At 45.1% G+C, this 17,146-nt stretch overlaps 1 protein-coding gene across 1 annotated transcript in view; it reads left to right on the top strand.

The window, feature by feature from the left end:
* The window catches only part of thsd7ba (thrombospondin, type I, domain containing 7Ba), a 531,947-nt gene that overhangs the window by 127,311 nt on the left and 387,490 nt on the right, over nt 1–17,146 (top strand). The window contains 1 exon segment of the mRNA XM_061918320.1: nt 11,220–11,396. Within this exon segment, the coding sequence (XP_061774304.1) occupies nt 11,237–11,396 (160 nt within the window). The 5' untranslated portion in view covers nt 11,220–11,236.

Raw genomic sequence — 17,146 nt, 5'->3', positions numbered from 1 at the left:
TGCACACTTACTTTCAAACGACCCATACCTGATATCACTGTGCTTTGCGTCTACTGAACACCAGAAAAAACCTGCATGCACACAAGCGTAATTGAGTAGATTAAATCAACATGACAGTACAAAAGTTTAAAAACAAATGTAGGCGCCGATTTAAACTAATATTAACATACAAACCCTGTTTCCATATGAGTTGGGGAATTGTGTTGGATGTAAATATAAATGGAATACAATGATTTGCTAATCATTTTCAACCCATACTCAATTGAATGCACTACAAAGACAAGATATTTGATGTTCAAACTCATCAACTTGATTTTTTTTTTGCAAATAATAATTAACTTAGAATTTCATGGCTGCAACCTGTACCAAAGTAGTTGGGAAAGGGCATGTTCACCACTGTTTTATATCACCTTTTCTTTTAACAACACTCAATAAACGTTTGGGAACTGAGGAAACTATTTCAATCAATCAATCAATGTTTATTTATATAGCCCTAAATCACAAGTGTCTCAAAGGGCTGCACAAACCACTACGACATCCCCGGAAAAACCCACATAAGGGCAAGGAAAACTCACACCCAGTGGGACGCCAGGGACAATGATGACTATGAGAACCTTGTAGAGGACCACAAATGTGGGCAACCCCCCCCCCTCCCAGGGGACCGAAAGCAATGGATGTCGAGCGGGTCTAACATGATACTGTGAAAGTTCAATCCATAGTGGATCCAACACAGCCGTTAAAGTTCAGTTCGAAGCGGATCCAAGACAGCAGCGAGAGTCCTGTCCACAAGAAACCATCCCAAGCGGAGTCGGATCAGCAGCGTAGAGATGTCCCCGACCGATACACAGGCGAGCGGACCATCCTGGGTCCCGACTCTGGACAGCCAGAAGCTTTGAAAATTGAATTCTTTACCATTCTTGTTTTATGTGGAGTTTTTAGTCGTTCAACAGTCCGGGGTCTCCGCTGTCGTATTTTACGCTTCATAATGCGCCACACATTTTTGATGGGAGACAGGTCTGGACTGCAGGCGGGCCAGGAAAGTGCCCACACTCTTTTACTACGAACCCACGCTGTTGTAACACGTGGCTTGGCATTGTTTTGCTGAAATAAGCAGGGGCGTCAATGATAAGGTTGCTTAAATGGCAGCATATGTTGCTCCAAAAGCTGTATGTACCTTTCAGCATTAATGGTGCCTTCCCAGATGTGTAAGTTACCCATGCCTTGGGCACTAACACACCCCCATACCATCACAGATGCTGGCTTTTGAACTGTGTTCTTTCCTCTTTGTTCCGTAGCACACGACGTCCACAGTTTCCCCAAAAACATTTTGAAATGTGGACTCGTCAGACCACAGAGCACTTTTCCACTTTGCATCAGTCCATCTTAAATGATCTCGGGCTCAGAGAAGCCAGCATAGTTTCTGGGTGTTGTTGATAAATGGCTTTCACTCTGCCTAATAGAGTTTTAATTTGCACTTACAGATATAGCGACCAACTGAAGTTACTGACAGTGGTTTTCTGAAGTGGTGATTTTCTTTACACGCCGATGTCACTTTTTGATGCAGTGCCGCCTGAGGGATCCAGGGTCACAGGCATTCAAAGTTACGTGCAATGATTATTATTATTATTAATGTGTAATAGTTACTCTCTGGTGTGACATGCATCTCCACTTCAGTTCAAATCTTATAAGCAATTATTCTTCTGTTGATTCAACACATGATTGGTGAGAATCTTGCATGTCTGATAGAATGTATAAGCTGACAAAAACAGGACAGTGGTGTATTAACATCTATCAATGACTTATTCTATTTAGATGTGGCTCTTTTACTGACTCATCATTTTTATTTGTATATTGTGGAAGTCGATAAAGTATCGTAAAATGTAAGCTTAAAGGCCTACTGAAACCCACTACTAGCGACCACGCAGTCTTATAGTTTATATATCTATGATGAAATATTAAAATTGCAACACAAGCCAATACGGCCTTTTTAGTTTACTAAATTGCAATTTTAAATTTCGCGCGGAAGTATCATGCTAAAACGTCGCACTATGATGACGCATGCGAGTGATGTCACGCATTGTAGAGGACGTTTTGTTCCAGCACCGTTCACAGCTATAAGTCGTCTCTTTTCATCCCATAATTCCACAGTATTAGGGACATCTGTATTGCTGAATCTTTTGCAATTTGTTCAATGAATAATGGAGACGTCAAAGAAGAAAGCTGTAGGTGGGAAGCGGTGTATTGCGGCCGCCTTTAGCGACACAAACACAGCTGGTGTTTCATTGTTTACATTCCCGAAAGATGACGATGAAGCTTTACTATTGAACAGAGCGGTCAAGCGAACACGGTCGGATTGGACCACACACACAAAGTACAGTGTATTATGCAGAGATCATTTTGAAAGATTTTGTTTCGAAGAGGGTCCCTAGCAAAGGGCAGAGATGGGCATCGTCATCACCCGTCGACTGGTGCTGAAGAAAGGTGCGGGGCCAACCTTCAGGTTGTACTGGTATGACCATATAATCTCACAAAAACACTAGTAACACAATAAGCAGATACGGGATTTTCCAGATTTATCCTAGTAAATTTGTCTAAAAACATCTGAATTGCTCCCACTGTATAGTCTTTTTTTTTTCTTCACTCTCACTTTCCTCATCCACAATTCTTTCATCCTCGCTCAAATTCAATCAATCAATCAATCAATGTTTATTTATATAGCCCCAAATCACAAATGTCTCAAAGGACTGCACAAATCATTACGACTACAACATCCTCGGAAGAACCCACAAAAGGGCAAGGAAAACTCACACCCAGTGGGCAGGGAGAATTCACATCCAGTGGGACGCCAGTGACAATGCTGACTATGAGAAACCTTGGAGAGGACCTCTGATGTGGGCAACCCCCCCTCTAGGGGACCGAAAGCAATGGATGTCAAGCGGGTCTAACATGATACTGTGAAAGTTCAATCCATAGTGGCTCCAACACAGCCGCGAGAGTTCAGTTCAAGCGGATCCAAGACAGCAGCGAGAGTCCCGTCCACAGGAAACCATCTCAAGCGGATCAGCAGCGTAGAGACGTCCCCAACTGATACAGACGAGCGGTCCATCCTGGGTCCCGACGAGCGGTCCATCCTGGGTCTCGACTCTGGACAGCCAGTACTTCATCCATGGTCATCGGACCGGACCCCCTCCACAAGGGAGGGGGGGACATAGGAGAAAGAAAAGATGCGGCAGATCAACTGGTCTAAAAAGTAGGTCTATTTAAAGGCTAGAGTATACAGATGAGTTTTAAGGTGAGACTTAAATGCTTCTATAGTCTAGATGGATTAGATCAATCAATGATCAATCAATGATTATTTATATAGCCCTCAATCACTGGTGTCTCAAAGGGCTGTACAAACCACAACACAAACCACAACGACATCCTCGGTAGAGCCCACATAAGGGCAAGGAGAAATAAATCAATCAATCAATCAATCAATCAATGTTTATTTATATAGCCCTAAATCACAAATGTCTCAAAGGACTGCACAAATCATTACGACTACAACATCCTCGGAAGAACCCACAAAAGGGCAAGGAAAACTCACACCCAGTGGGCAGGGAGAATTCACATCCAGTGGGACGCCAGTGAAAATGCTGACTATGAGAAACCTTGGAGAGGACCTCCGATGTGGGCAATCAATCAATCAATCAATGTTTACTTATATAGCCCTAAATCACTAGTGTGTCAAAGGGCTGCACAAACCACCACGACATCCTCGGTAGGCCCACATAAGGGCAAGGAAAACTCACACCCAGTGGGACATTGGTGACAATGATGACTATGAGAACCTTAGAGAGGAGGAAAGCGGGTCTAACATGATACTGTGAAAGTTCAATCCACAATGGATCCAACACAGTCGCGAGAGTCCAGTCCAAAGCGGATCCAACACAGCAGCGAGAGTCCCGTTCACAGCGGAGCCAGCAGGAAACCATCCCAAGCGGAGGCGGATCAGCAGTGCAGAGATGTCCCCAGCCGATACACAGGCAAGCAGTACATGGCCACCGGATCGGACCGGACCCCCTCCACAAGGGAGAGTGGGACATAGAAGAAAAAGAAAAGAAACGGCAGATCAACTGGTCCAAAAAGGGAGTCTATTTAAAGGCTAGAGTATACAAATGAGTTTTAAGGTGAGACTTAAATGCTTCTACTGAGGTGGCATCTCGAACTGTTACCGGGAGGGCATTCCAGAGTACTGGAGCCCGAACGGAAAACGCTCTATAGCCCGCAGACTTTTTTTGGGCTTTGGGAATCACTAAGAAGCCGGAGTCCTTTGAACGCAGATTTCTTGCCGGGACATATGGTACAATACAATCGGCAAGATAGGATGGAGCTAGGATGGAGCCCCCCCCCCCCCCCCCCCCCCCCCCCCCCCCCCCTCTAGGGGACCGAAAGCAGGGGAGCAACACTTGGTGATTCCTCACAGCCACATTTTACCAAATTAGCCTTTCCCCAGCTACCTAAATACACGGAATCAAACATCCATTCCTGAGAACACCTGTAAGGACTTATTCTGCAACGCATACGGCTCATCCTTCCTCTTATGAAAGCACCGAGATGCGGTTGCCAAATCCTGCAAGTGAGCCACAAACAAGCTCTGCAGGAGACAGAGAAACAGATTGCATTCCATCAGATCATGGAGTCTCTAGTAGGAGGCACTGCAGCATCCGAGCAACGCTGCCAGGCTTTCTGGAGCCACTGAGAGCTTGGCATGATTCCATTGACCCAGATATTTAGCAGTTTAAGAGCTTTTCTTTTTTAGAGATTTTCATGATAGCCTGTATTCCGCCCGGGTACTGACAGGCACGCAGACAGCTTCAGCCCGAGCTTGAACTGCATAAACACTCCAAGCTGTGAGGCTTAAAGAAAGGCAACATTTACAGTCTTCCTATCAAACATGTCATGGTGGTTATCCCTAAGGTCTTTCTCTTTGAAATATATCAGATATGCCTTCCGTGTCATTTTTTTCCATAGCAGGTTCTTGTACAGGAACAGGTTTTTTGATAGCTCTTTGAAAAGTGAGCAGTCAAGTAACAATGGATGGGCGAATGCATGTACAAACCTCGTTTCCATATGTGTTGGGAAATTGTGTTAGATGTAAATAAAAACAGAATACAATGATTTGCAAATCCTTTTCAACCCATATTCAGTTGAATGCACTACAAAGACAAGATTGTTGATGTTCAAACTCATTAATATTTTTTTTTTTTTCGCAAATAATAATTAACTTAGTATTTCATGGCTGCAACACGTGCCAAAGTAGTTGGGAAAGGGCATGTTCACCACTGTGTTTCTTTTAACAACACTCAATAAACGTTTGGGAACTGAGGAAACTAATTGTTGAAGCTTTGAAAGTGGAATTCTTTCCCATTCTTGTTTTATGTAGAGCTTCAGTCGTTCAACAGTCTCCGCTGTCGTATTTCAATCAATCAATCAATCAATGTTTATTTATATAGCCCCAAATCACAAATGTCTCAAAGGACTGCACAAATCATTACGACTACAACATCCTCGGAAGAACCCACAAAAGGGCAAGGAAAACTCACACCCAGTGGGCAGGGAGAATTCACATCCAGTGGGACGCCAGTGACAATGCTGACTATGAGAAACCTTGGAGAGGACCTCAGATGTGGGCAACCCCCCCCCCCCCATCTAGGGGACCGAAAGCAATGGATGTCGAGCGGGTCTAACATGATACTGTGAAAGTTCAATCCTTAGTGGCTCCAACACAGCCGCGAGAGTTCAGTTCAAGCGGATCCAAGACAGCAGCGAGAGTCCCGTCCACAGGAAACCATCTCAAGCGGAGGCGGATCAGCAGCGTAGAGATGTCCCCAACCGATACAGGCGAGCGGTCCATCCTGGGTCCCGACGAGCGGTCCATCCTGGGTCTCGACTCTGGACAGCCAGTACTTCATCCATGGTCATCGGACCGGACCCCCTCCACAAGGGAGGGGGGGACATAGGAGAAAGACAAGAAGCGGCAGATCAACTGGTCTAAAAAGGAGGTTTAGTTAAAGGCTAGAGTATACAGATGAGTTTTAAGGTGAGACTTAATTGCTTCTACTGAGGTAGCATCTCGAACTGTTACCGGGAGGGCATTCCGGAATACTGGAGCCCGAACGGAAAACGCTCTATAGCCCGCAGACTTTTTTTGGGCTCTAGGAATCACTAATAAGCCGGAGTCTTTTGAACGCAGATTTCTTGGTACATATGGTACAATACAATTGGCAAGATAGGCTGGAGCTAGACCGTGTAGTATTTTATACGTAAGTAGTAAATTTGACGCTTCATAATGCGCTACACATTTTCCATGGGAGACAGGTCTGTGGGGCGGTATAGCTCGGTTGGTAGAGTGGCCGTGCCAGCAACTTGAGAGTTGCAGGTTCGATTCCCGCTCCCGCCATCCTAGTCACTGCCGTTGTGTCCTTGGGCAAGACACTTTACCCACGTGCTCCCAGTGCCACCCACACTGGTTTAAATGTAACTTAGATATTGGGTTTCACTATGTAAAGCGCTTTGAGTCACTAGAGAAAAGCGCTATATAAATATAATTCACAAAACATGTTACTCACTGCGGCACTTGACTCGCTCACGCCACCTTATGTCCCTGATCATGAGCGCCCCTTATCGTGAGGCACGAGAACTGTTTGCCTCAGCTCAGACTTTTTTTCTCTGCCGTTTTGAACGCTCAGCAACACACCGGAACAAGAACGCGCTCTGACCGCACGGCAGACAGAGAAGTTAACGAGGGATTGCGAAAATTCGTCGATTTTGAAGAAAAAAATAATCCAAATTGGTGAAGATAAATTAAAATTAAAAATAATTTTATCCTTATATATTGTATTTATTTGCTTGATCACAGGTGAGGCACAATGGATGTCACACTCACTTGAGCAATTCATCTATTATAAAACACCCCGACCATTGTTTCCTCCACTTCTTTGGTGTCATGCGGATTAAATTCAGTTGTGATTCATTTTACTGTCAGTGAAACACAATTGAAGGCCAGTGAATTCCGGACTAATCCCTAACACTATTAGGGCAGGGATCCATGTCGTAACAGAGAGTAATAAATAAGCTGTTGTAAAAAGGCACACATCCCTTCTATTACAACCTGATTTAAGTCTCCTTTTGACGTCGACACCTCCCCACTTTTACTGTACACTGAAAAGGCCTTGACTAATTGTTTATGGTTAAAAAGCAGACTAGACATTATACCAGTGAAGTAGTCATCCCATAATACACAAGGAAGGCAATGGTATCAGTATCAGATCTTTAGTAACATGATGCAATTTACATGTTTCAGTTATCTTCTGTTTGTATTCACACATGCTTTTCTGTGTTGATCAGGCAGTATTTATATTTTTACAAACCCCGTTTCCATATGAGTTGGGAAATTGTGTTAGAATAACGGAATAAACTTTAATTTTTTGGGTAAATAATAATTAACTTAGAATTTCATGGCTGCAACACGTGCCAAAGTAGATGGGAAAGGGCATGTTCACCACTGAGTTACATCACCTTTTCTTTTAACAACACTCAATAAATGTTTGGGAACTGAGGAAACTAATTGTTGAAGCTTTGAAAGTGGAATTCTTTCCCATTCTTGTTTTATGTAGAGCTTCAGTGGTTCAACAGTCTCCGCTGTCGTATTTGACGCTTCATAATGCGCCACACATTTTCGATGGGGGACAGGTCTGGACTGCAGGCGTGCCAGGAAAGTGCCCGCACTGTTTTTTTACGAAGCCACGCTGTTGTAACACGTGCTGAACGTGGCTTGGCATTGTTTTGCTGAAATAAGCAGGGGCGTCCAAAACCTGTATGTACCTTTCAGCATTAATGGTGCCTTCACAGATGTGTAAGTTACCCATGCCTTCGGCACTAATGCACCCCCATACCATCACAGATGCTGGCTTTTGAACTTTGCGTCGATAACAGTCTGGATGGTTCGCTTCCCCTTTGGTCCAGATGACACGATGTTGAATATTTCCAAAAAACTATTTGAAATGTGGACTCGTCAGACCTCAGAACAGTTTTCCTCTTAGATGATCTTGGGCCCAGAGAAGCCGGCGGCATTTCTGGATGTTGTTGATAAATGGCTTTCGCTTTGCATAGTAGAGCTTTAACTTGCACTTACAGATGTAGCGACAAACTGTATTTAGTGACAGTGGTTTTCTGAAGTGTTCCTGAGCCCATCTGGTGATATCCTTTAGAGATTGTTGTTGGTTTTTGATACAATGCCGTCTGAGGGATCGAAGAACTCGGTCATTCAATGTTGGTTTCCGGCCTTGCCGCTTGCGTGGAGTGATTTCTCCAGATTCTCTGAACCTTTTGACGATATTATGGAGCGTAGATGTTGAAATCGCTAAATTTTTTGCAATTGCACTTTGAGAAACGTTGTTCTTAAACTGTTTGACTATTTGCTCACGCAGTTGTGGACAAAGGGGTGTACCTCGCCCCATCCTTTCTTGTGAAAGACTGAGCATTTTTTGGGAAGCTGTTTTTATACCCAATCATGGCACCCACCGGTTCCCAATTATCTTGCACACCTGTGGGATGTTCCAAATAAGTGTTTGATGAGCATTCCTCAACTTTATCAGTGTTTATTGCCACCTTTCCCGACTTCTTTGTCACGTGTGGCTGGCATCAAATTCTAAAGTTCATGATTATTTGCCAAAAAAAAAAAAATGTTTATCAGTTTGAACATCAAATATGTTGTCTTTGTAGCATATTCAACTGAATATGGGTTGAAAATGATTAGCAAATAACTGTATTCTGTTTATATTTACATCCAACACAATTTCCCAACTCATATGGAAACGGGGTTCGTACATCTGTTATTGCTAACTACTTGTGTAATATGACGATGTGCAATAATACAAGCACTTTAACTTACCAGGACAAAGAAGATGTGTATGTTCTACCTTCAGCACAATTTTTAAATGCAACAATATAGCACTTCTCCATCTTTAACTTCTATGGTCAGTTTCCATCCATTTTTCTACCGCGTGTCCCTTTTTTGGAGGTCACGGGGGGTGCTGGTGCCTATCTCAGCTGGATTCGGGCGGAATGCCTTGTAAACCCTGGACAAGTCGCCACCTCATAGCAGGGCCAACACAGATAGACAGACAACATTCACACACTAGGGGCCAATTTAGTGTTGCCAATCAACCTATCCCCAGGTGCATGTCTTTGGAAGTGGGAGGAAGACAGAGTACCCGGAGGGAACCCACGCAGTCACGGGGAGAACATGCAAACTCCAGGACCGCTGCCGGTCCCCAGACCGGTGGTAAGGGACCTCTGATTTAGGGCATTTGTTACTAACAACCCAAAGGTCAGATATTGATGTTGTGTTCGGATGGTTTAGGATTCCATCCATTCATTTTCTACCGCTTATTCCCTTTTGCGGGCGCATGTGTCTATCTCAGCTACAATCGGGCGGAAGGCGGAGTACACCCCGGACAAGTCGCCACCTCATCACAGGGCCAACACAGATAGACAGACAACATTCACACACTAAGGACCTTTTAGTGTTGCCAATCAACCTATCCCCAGGTGCATGTCTTTGGAGGTGGGAGGAAGCCGGAGTACCCGGAAGGAACCCACGCAGTCACAGGGAGGACATGCAAACTCCATACAGAAAGATTCCGTTCCCAGGATCGAACTCAGGCAAATGGCGACTTCGTATCAGGAGTTTTATAGAGCAACTATGATCAAACTTATCGGTGGTGGGACTGGCGAAAGTTAAGTACGATAAAATGCGGTCGGTTTTAAATTATCTAACGTCTTTGCGCGGCCCGGTAGCAAATGTGCCAAGGACCGGTGCCGGTCCCCGGACTGGTGGTAAGGGAACTCTGATTTAGGGCATTTGTTACTAACAACCCAAATCTCAGATATTGATGTTGTGTTCAGATGGTTTAGGATTCCATCCATTCATTTTCTACCGCTTATTCCCTTTTGGGGGCGCCGGTGTCTATCTCAGCTACAATCGGGCGGAAGGCGGGGTACACCCCGGACAAGTCGCCACCTCATCACAGAGCCAACACAGATAGACAGACAGCATTCACACACTAAGGACCTTTTAGTGTTGCTAATCAAACAATCCCCAGGTGCATGTCTTTGGAGGTCGGAGGAAGCCGGAGTACCCGGAGGGAACCCACGCAGTCACGGGGAGAACATGTAAACTCAACACAGAAAGATCCCGAGCCCGGGATCGAACTCAGGCAAATGGCGACTTCGTATCAGGAGTTTTATAGAACAACTATGATCAAACTTATCGGTGGTGGCAATGGCGAAAGTTTAGTACGATAAAATGCGGTCGGTTTTAAATTATTTAACATCTCTGTTAGCAAATGTGTCACAGACCGGTGCCGGTCCCCGGACCGGTGGTAAGGGACCTCTGATATAGGGCATTTGTTACTAATAACCCAAAGCTCAGATATTGATGTTGTGTTCAGATGGTTTAGGATTCCATCCATTCATTTTCTACCGCTTATTCCCTTTTTGGGGTCGCAGGTGCCTATCTCAGCTACAATCGGGCAGAAGACGGGGTTCACCCCGGACAAGTCGCCACCTCATCACAGGGCCAACACAGATAGACAGACAACATTCACACACTAAGGACCTTTTAGTGTTGCCAATCAACCTATCCCCAGGTGCATGTCTTTGGAAGTGGGAGGAAGCCGGAGTACCCGGAGGGAACCCACGCAGTCACGGGGAGAACATGTAAACTCCACACAGAAAGATCCCGAGCCGGGGATTGAACTCAGGCAAATGGCGACTTCGTATCAGTAGTTTTATAGAACAACTATGATCAAACTTATCGGTGGTGGCAATGGCGAAAGTTAAGTACGATAAAATGCGGTCGGTTTTAAATTATTTAACATCTCTGCGCGGCCCGGTAGCAAATGTGCCAAGGACCGGTGCCGGTCCCCGGACCGGTGGTAAGGGACCTCTGATTTAGGGCATTTGTTACTAACAACCCAAAGGTCAGATATTGATGTTGTGTTCAGATGGTTTAGGATTGATTGACCTATATTATATTGGTTTTAGTTTCTTTAAGTGGCTACTGCCTTCCTTTTATGCTTGTGGTCCCTGCTGGTAAAAATGTTGGACAATCCTGTTTTACTTTATGTATTAAAAGTGAGAGTCTGATGACTTGTCTTTCTTTCCCCCAGGAGTAAGAGAGGACGCAATGAGCTGGACTATGACTTTAAAGGATGACTTTGGGGTCATTGCCTGGGCACGGCGAACTGGGAACTGCCTCAGTTTCTTCGTCCTCTTGTCTGTCTTCTCCGTCCCGGTCCAGTCAGACGTTGTCTTTCACATGGATCACCAGTTCTCATGGAAAACAGGTACGACTTGCTTTGATGTTATTTTACGCGTTGATTCATATGGTGCGTCTGCCTCACCATACGGAGGTCCCGGGTTCGATCCTGCGCTCGGGATCTTTCTGTGTGGAGTTTGCATGTCCTCCCCAGGACTGCGTGGGTTCCCTCCGGGTACTCCGGGTTCTTCCCACCTCCAAAGACATGCACCTGGGGATTGGTTGATTGGCAACACTAAATGGTCCCTAGTGTGTGAATGTTGTCTGTCTATCTGTGTTGGCCCAGGCGACTTGTCCAAGGTGTACGCCGCCTTCCGCCCGATTGTAGCCGCGATAGGCTCCAAAAAAAATGGATGGCTGGATGGATTCATAGACTTAGATTTAGACAAACTTTACTGATCCACAAGGGAAATTTTTCCAAAAATTCAATGTCCTTCCCCGGTACTTTATCCGGCATACCCGGCGTTTTTTTCCGTAGTTCCCCGGAAATGTCCGGCTGCGATCCCCGCGCAACCAGGCCCTTTGTTTACTTAAAGGACCGGCTGCTCAACTGATCAAAGCCAAGCAAGAAAAGTTGAGAATAATACCAAAAATTAAGTTAAATTAATGTACCAATGATTGTTACACACACACTAGTTGTGGCGAAATTACTTTCTGCATTTGACCCATCACCCTTGATCACCGGCTGGGAGGTGAGGGGAGCAGCATGGCAGGCGATTGGATGATCAGTCCCAGCTGGGTAATCCAATCACCTGCCAGATGTGCTACGAGGCCGGGACACCAAAAATGGACCGCATGACCCCATTTTTTATGACTTGATGGGGTGCCTGGGACCCCGTTTTAAAAATTCCTATTACGGTGCATATAAAGCACCGTAATAGACCTTCTCATGAGCCCGGTAGTCTGGTGTAATAATGTATTTTATTTGTGCGCCAACACAGCACACTGTTCTTGCACCGTTTCAGTCCTTCTGCTGCTCTCTTTCTTGCGGCGTGGCCTCGGGCACTTACGTGTAGTGTCCGTCTGCAACTCCAACCCCCACAACGGTGTCTCGGACCGGCTGCTGCTAATAAGCATGGCAGGTGATTTGGATGTTCAGTCCCAGCTGGGTTATCCATTCACTTGCCAGCTGTGCTACGAGCACCATAATAGACCTTCTCACGAGCCCGGTAGTCTGGTGTAATAATGTATTTTATTTATGCGCCAACACAGCACACTGTTCTTGCACCTTTTCAGTCCTTCTGCTGCTCTCCTTGTTGCGGCGTGGTCTCGGGCACATACGTGTAGTGTCTGTCTGCAACTCCAACCACAACAACGGTGTCTCGTGCCGGCTGCTGCTAATAAGCATGGCAGGTGATTTGGATGTTCAGTCCCAGCTGGGTTATCCAATCACTTGCCAGCTGTGCTACGAGGCCGGTCCTTACGCACCCCGCTCCGCGGCATGCCTGCAGACCACGCCCCCCCTCCACAGCTTAGAAAAAAGTGGGATCCCAAAAATGTACTGCGGGACCCCATTTTTTATGACTTGATGGGGTCCCTGGTTTAATGGAGACAATAAAAACATAAGTAAGCATAAAAAAATCAACTAGTTTTTCCACTTTACTGCTACTTTAAGTGACTCACCTGCTTCACAGGGGGGTTAACCTACGGAAGGTGTTTGTTTTGGCTAATGATTGCTAGAAAATAATTTATTTTTGTTCCAACATATTCTGTCACAGTCTGCTGGTCACCGCCTATTTTGGCGTGGATGCGCGCCGGAGCGGACCACTGACTGCCGGTGTCCGTCTCTTTCACTTCGGAAAAAAAGGAATTTCGACTCATCTCACAAATCATTCGCTTGCATCACACATTCAATTGAAAATGCCGTTGCAAGGCAGCACAAAGTGGCCCCGTGCTGGGCGATTAGTGCTCTCGCTTCTCACTCTGTGGTCGGGTATTGACACTGCCTGAGTGATGAAGAGGCTGATTAATTTCGCTTGAAAGAAGGCATGTTCTAAAGGGATAGAATCAAAAACCAAAACACGGCCAGCGTGTGGTTTTGAGATTCTGTTTGAGGCTCTGGTGTGTTGTCGTTGTTTGAGACTCTCCGACGGGTGATGACCTCGCCTTCAAATGTGTCGGGCTTCATTGGGAGATAAATGCCGATGCTGTGAAGTCGCGTAATTGCCAATGAAACAGGATTTAAAGGAACAAAAAAAATAGTTAATTGATGAAAATGTGCGTCTTACGTGAAAACCCAAAACCAGTGAAGTTGGCATGTTGTGTAATTTGTAAATAAAAACAGAATACATCCATCCATTCATCCATTTTCTTCCGCTTATCCAAGGTTGTGTCGCGGGGGCAGCAGCCTAAGCAGAGAAGCCTAGACTTTCCTCTCCCCAGCCACTTTGTCCAGCTCCTCCCGGGGAAGGATCCCGAGGCGTTCCCAGGCCAGTCGGGAGACATAGTCTTCTCGACGTGTCCTGGGTCTTCCCCGTGGTCTCTTACCGGTCGGACCTGCCTGAAACACCTCCCTAAGGAGGCGTTCGAGTGGCGTCCTGACCAGATGCCCGAACCACCTCATCTGGCTCCTCTCCATGTGGAGGAGCAGCGGCTTTACTTTGAGTTCCTCCCGGATGGCAGAGCTTCTCACCCTATCTCTAAGGGAGAGACCCGCCACCCGGTGGAGGAAACTCAATTCGACCCACTTGTACCCGTGATCTTGTCCTTTCGGACAAAACCCAAAGCTCATGACCATAGGTGAGGACGGGAACGTAGATGGACCGGTATATTGAGAGCTTTGCCTTCCGGCTCAGCTCCTTCTTCACCACAACAGATCGATACAGCGTCCGCATTACTGAAGACGCCGCACTGTTTTACGATCCCCTCTTCCCCCACTCCTAGGTACTTGAACTCCTCCACTTGGGGCAAGGTCTCCTACCCAACTTGGGTGGATCGAATTGACTGCAAAGACAAGAGAGTTTATGTTGGAACTGAGAAACTTGATTTGTGCATAAGCCCGGGCGGCGTTTCTGGGTGTTGTTGATAAATGGCTTTCGCTTTGCCTGATAGAGTTTTAACTTGTACTTACAGGGGCGGCATAGCTCGGTTGGTAGAGTGGCCGTGCCAGCAACTTGAGAGTTGCAGGTTTGATTCCCGCTTCCGCCATCCTAGTTACTGCCGTTGTGTCCTTGGGCAAGACACTTTACCCACCTGCTCCCAGTGCCACCCACACTGGTATAAATGTAACTTAGATATTGGGTGTCACTATGTGAAGCGCTTTGAGTCACTTGAGAAAAGCGAAGTGAAGTGAATTATATTTATATAGCGCTTTTCTCTAGTGACTCAAAGCGCTTTACATAGTGAAACCCAATATCCAATAAAAGCGCTATATAAATATAATTGACATTACATATGTAGCGACCAACTGTTGTTACTGACAGTGGTTTTCTGAAGTGTTCTGTGGCCATGTGGTGATATCCTTTACACACTGATGTCGGTTTTTGATGCCATGCCGCCTTGAGAGATACAATTTCACAGGCACGTGCTGTGATTTCTCCAGATTGTCTGAAACTTTTCATGATATCACGGACTGTAGATGGTGAAATCCCTAAATTCTGGTTGAGAAATGTTGTTCTTAAACAATTTGCTCACACTTTTGTTCACAAAGTGGTGACCCTTGCCCCGTCCTTGTTTGTGACTGACAGAGCATTTCATGGAAGCTGCTTTTATACCCAATCATGGCACCTACCTGTTCCCAATTAGCCTGTTCACCTGTGGGATGTTCCAAATAAGTGTTTGATGAGCATTTCTCAACTTTCTCTGTCTTTTTTGCCACGTGTGCCAGCTTTTTTGAAACATGTTGCAGGCAGCAAATTCCGAATGAGCTAATATTTTCAAAATATTTTCCAGTTCGAACGTTTAGTATTTTGAATTTGCAATCAATAAGCGGTAGAAAATGGATGGATGGATGGATCTATTCAATCAAATATAGGTTGAAAAGGAAATCATTGTATTCTGATTTTATTTGTGATTAGTATTTTAACAACCCTTAAAATGTTGTCTTTTGACCAAATTCATATCGTTAAACTTATTTACCAAACTAAATGAGGTATAAGGAAATAACAGAGACTCTGGGAACAGAGTCAACATCCCAAGAAGGGACAATCTGTTTCTATTTGGCACTGCATTTGTTTTTATTGAATATTTTTGTTTATTTATAATTTTCACCTATTGCAAGTTTTTATGTTTTTACTGTAAGTAATTTGTGCTTTTGACTAAAGTGTGTGACTGCTACTATTTGTTTTGGTTGTCATATGTATTTATGAAACCTCTTTTTGCTGCCCTCTTGGCCAAGTGACTCTTGTGAAAGAGTCTCAATGAGTTTGTACCGGGTTAAATGAAGGAGGATGGAATGAAATGAGACGAGATTCATAGCGTCTTTCACTGCAATGGTCTCACTGGGGTGTTTCCTGCATGACCCTTCTAAGGCCAATGCAGAGGGAGTCGAATTATAAATAAGGATTGTTACGGTTAGGGCGAGCACTCCGGTTGTTTGTCCGCTCCCATTGTCCGTTCCGGCTCTCAAGTTGATCATAATTCCGCCTTGCAGAGCAGAAAGCATCTCCGAGATGTTATCCAATTTGCGGTTTAATTGAGAAATCCCCAAAGTCTGAGTGCCCCAAGCTCTGCCTAACCCATCCATCACGACAGGCAGCCTCTGGGCTCTTTGAGCGGCTGTCCTTGACTTCTGAATTTGTCAATAGACCAGAGCAATGTTCTATCCGACTACAGTTCTGTACAGATGGAGATCTTCAATGTCTTCGAAGGAAAGTATCGCCAGGAGCGCGATGCTCAGCTTCTCCCATGAGTCCTTTATATAAATCCAGCAGCAAACGTTCTGTCAGGACAGACTGGTTTCCCCAAACCCGAGCTTTTCATCGAGAAGATCTTGTCAATTGAATTGAGAGACCAGTCTGTTATTTAGATTGCGGAGAAGAGCGCAAAAGAGAGGTTCTTAGAAAGTTAAGACAAGGACAAGGAGACAAAGGAACAAAGCATGAGAGATACGGGAGAACGGAATTACGTGAAAAGATGTAACAAAAATATCCAGATACCCTGTGTGAACAAAGCTTTATTACCGTATTTCCTTGAATTTCCGCCGGGTATATAGTATGCGCCTGCCTAGAATTACTGCCGGGTCAAACTAGTTTCGCAAAATATTCATTTTTATTAGCGCATGTCTAGAATTTCCACCGGGTCAAACTCGTCACGTCACGAGTGACACTTCACCTGTCATCATTTTCAAAATGAAGGCGGCTGATTTCAATAATTTGAAATCACACAAAAGGGAAGAAGATTAATATCTAATCAGTAGAATTTATAGTCCAAGGTATTGAATATGCTAAAAAGAAAAGTAAGCAGCTATGTTTTATTAATATACCGTAGCTGCGTGTGTCAAATATAAGTCATTAAATGACTCCCGCCTCCTGGTGGTAGAGGGCGCTGGTGATCCTTCTTGCGACAGCTCGGCTGCAGAAGAAGTGACAACCAGCAGCAAGAGTGAGCAGCGATCGTTTATTTTGTCCTCGCTTGCACTTTTAACATGGAGGATTACATCCATCCATCCATTTCTACCGCTTATTCCCTTTCGGGGTCGCGGGGGGCACTAGCGCCTATCTCAGCTACAATCGGGCGGAAGGCGGGGTACTAAAACAATCATCTAAACTGGACTTTCAATCGAAGATCCCCGTCGAGACAGAGAGACTTTTAAAACTGAAGAAAGATAAGGAAGACTAC

Source organism: Nerophis ophidion, linkage group LG13 (genome assembly GCF_033978795.1).
Source record: "Nerophis ophidion isolate RoL-2023_Sa linkage group LG13, RoL_Noph_v1.0, whole genome shotgun sequence".
Taxonomy (NCBI): Eukaryota; Metazoa; Chordata; class Actinopteri; order Syngnathiformes; family Syngnathidae; genus Nerophis; species Nerophis ophidion.
This window is presented reverse-complemented; position numbering and strand designations above follow the sequence as displayed.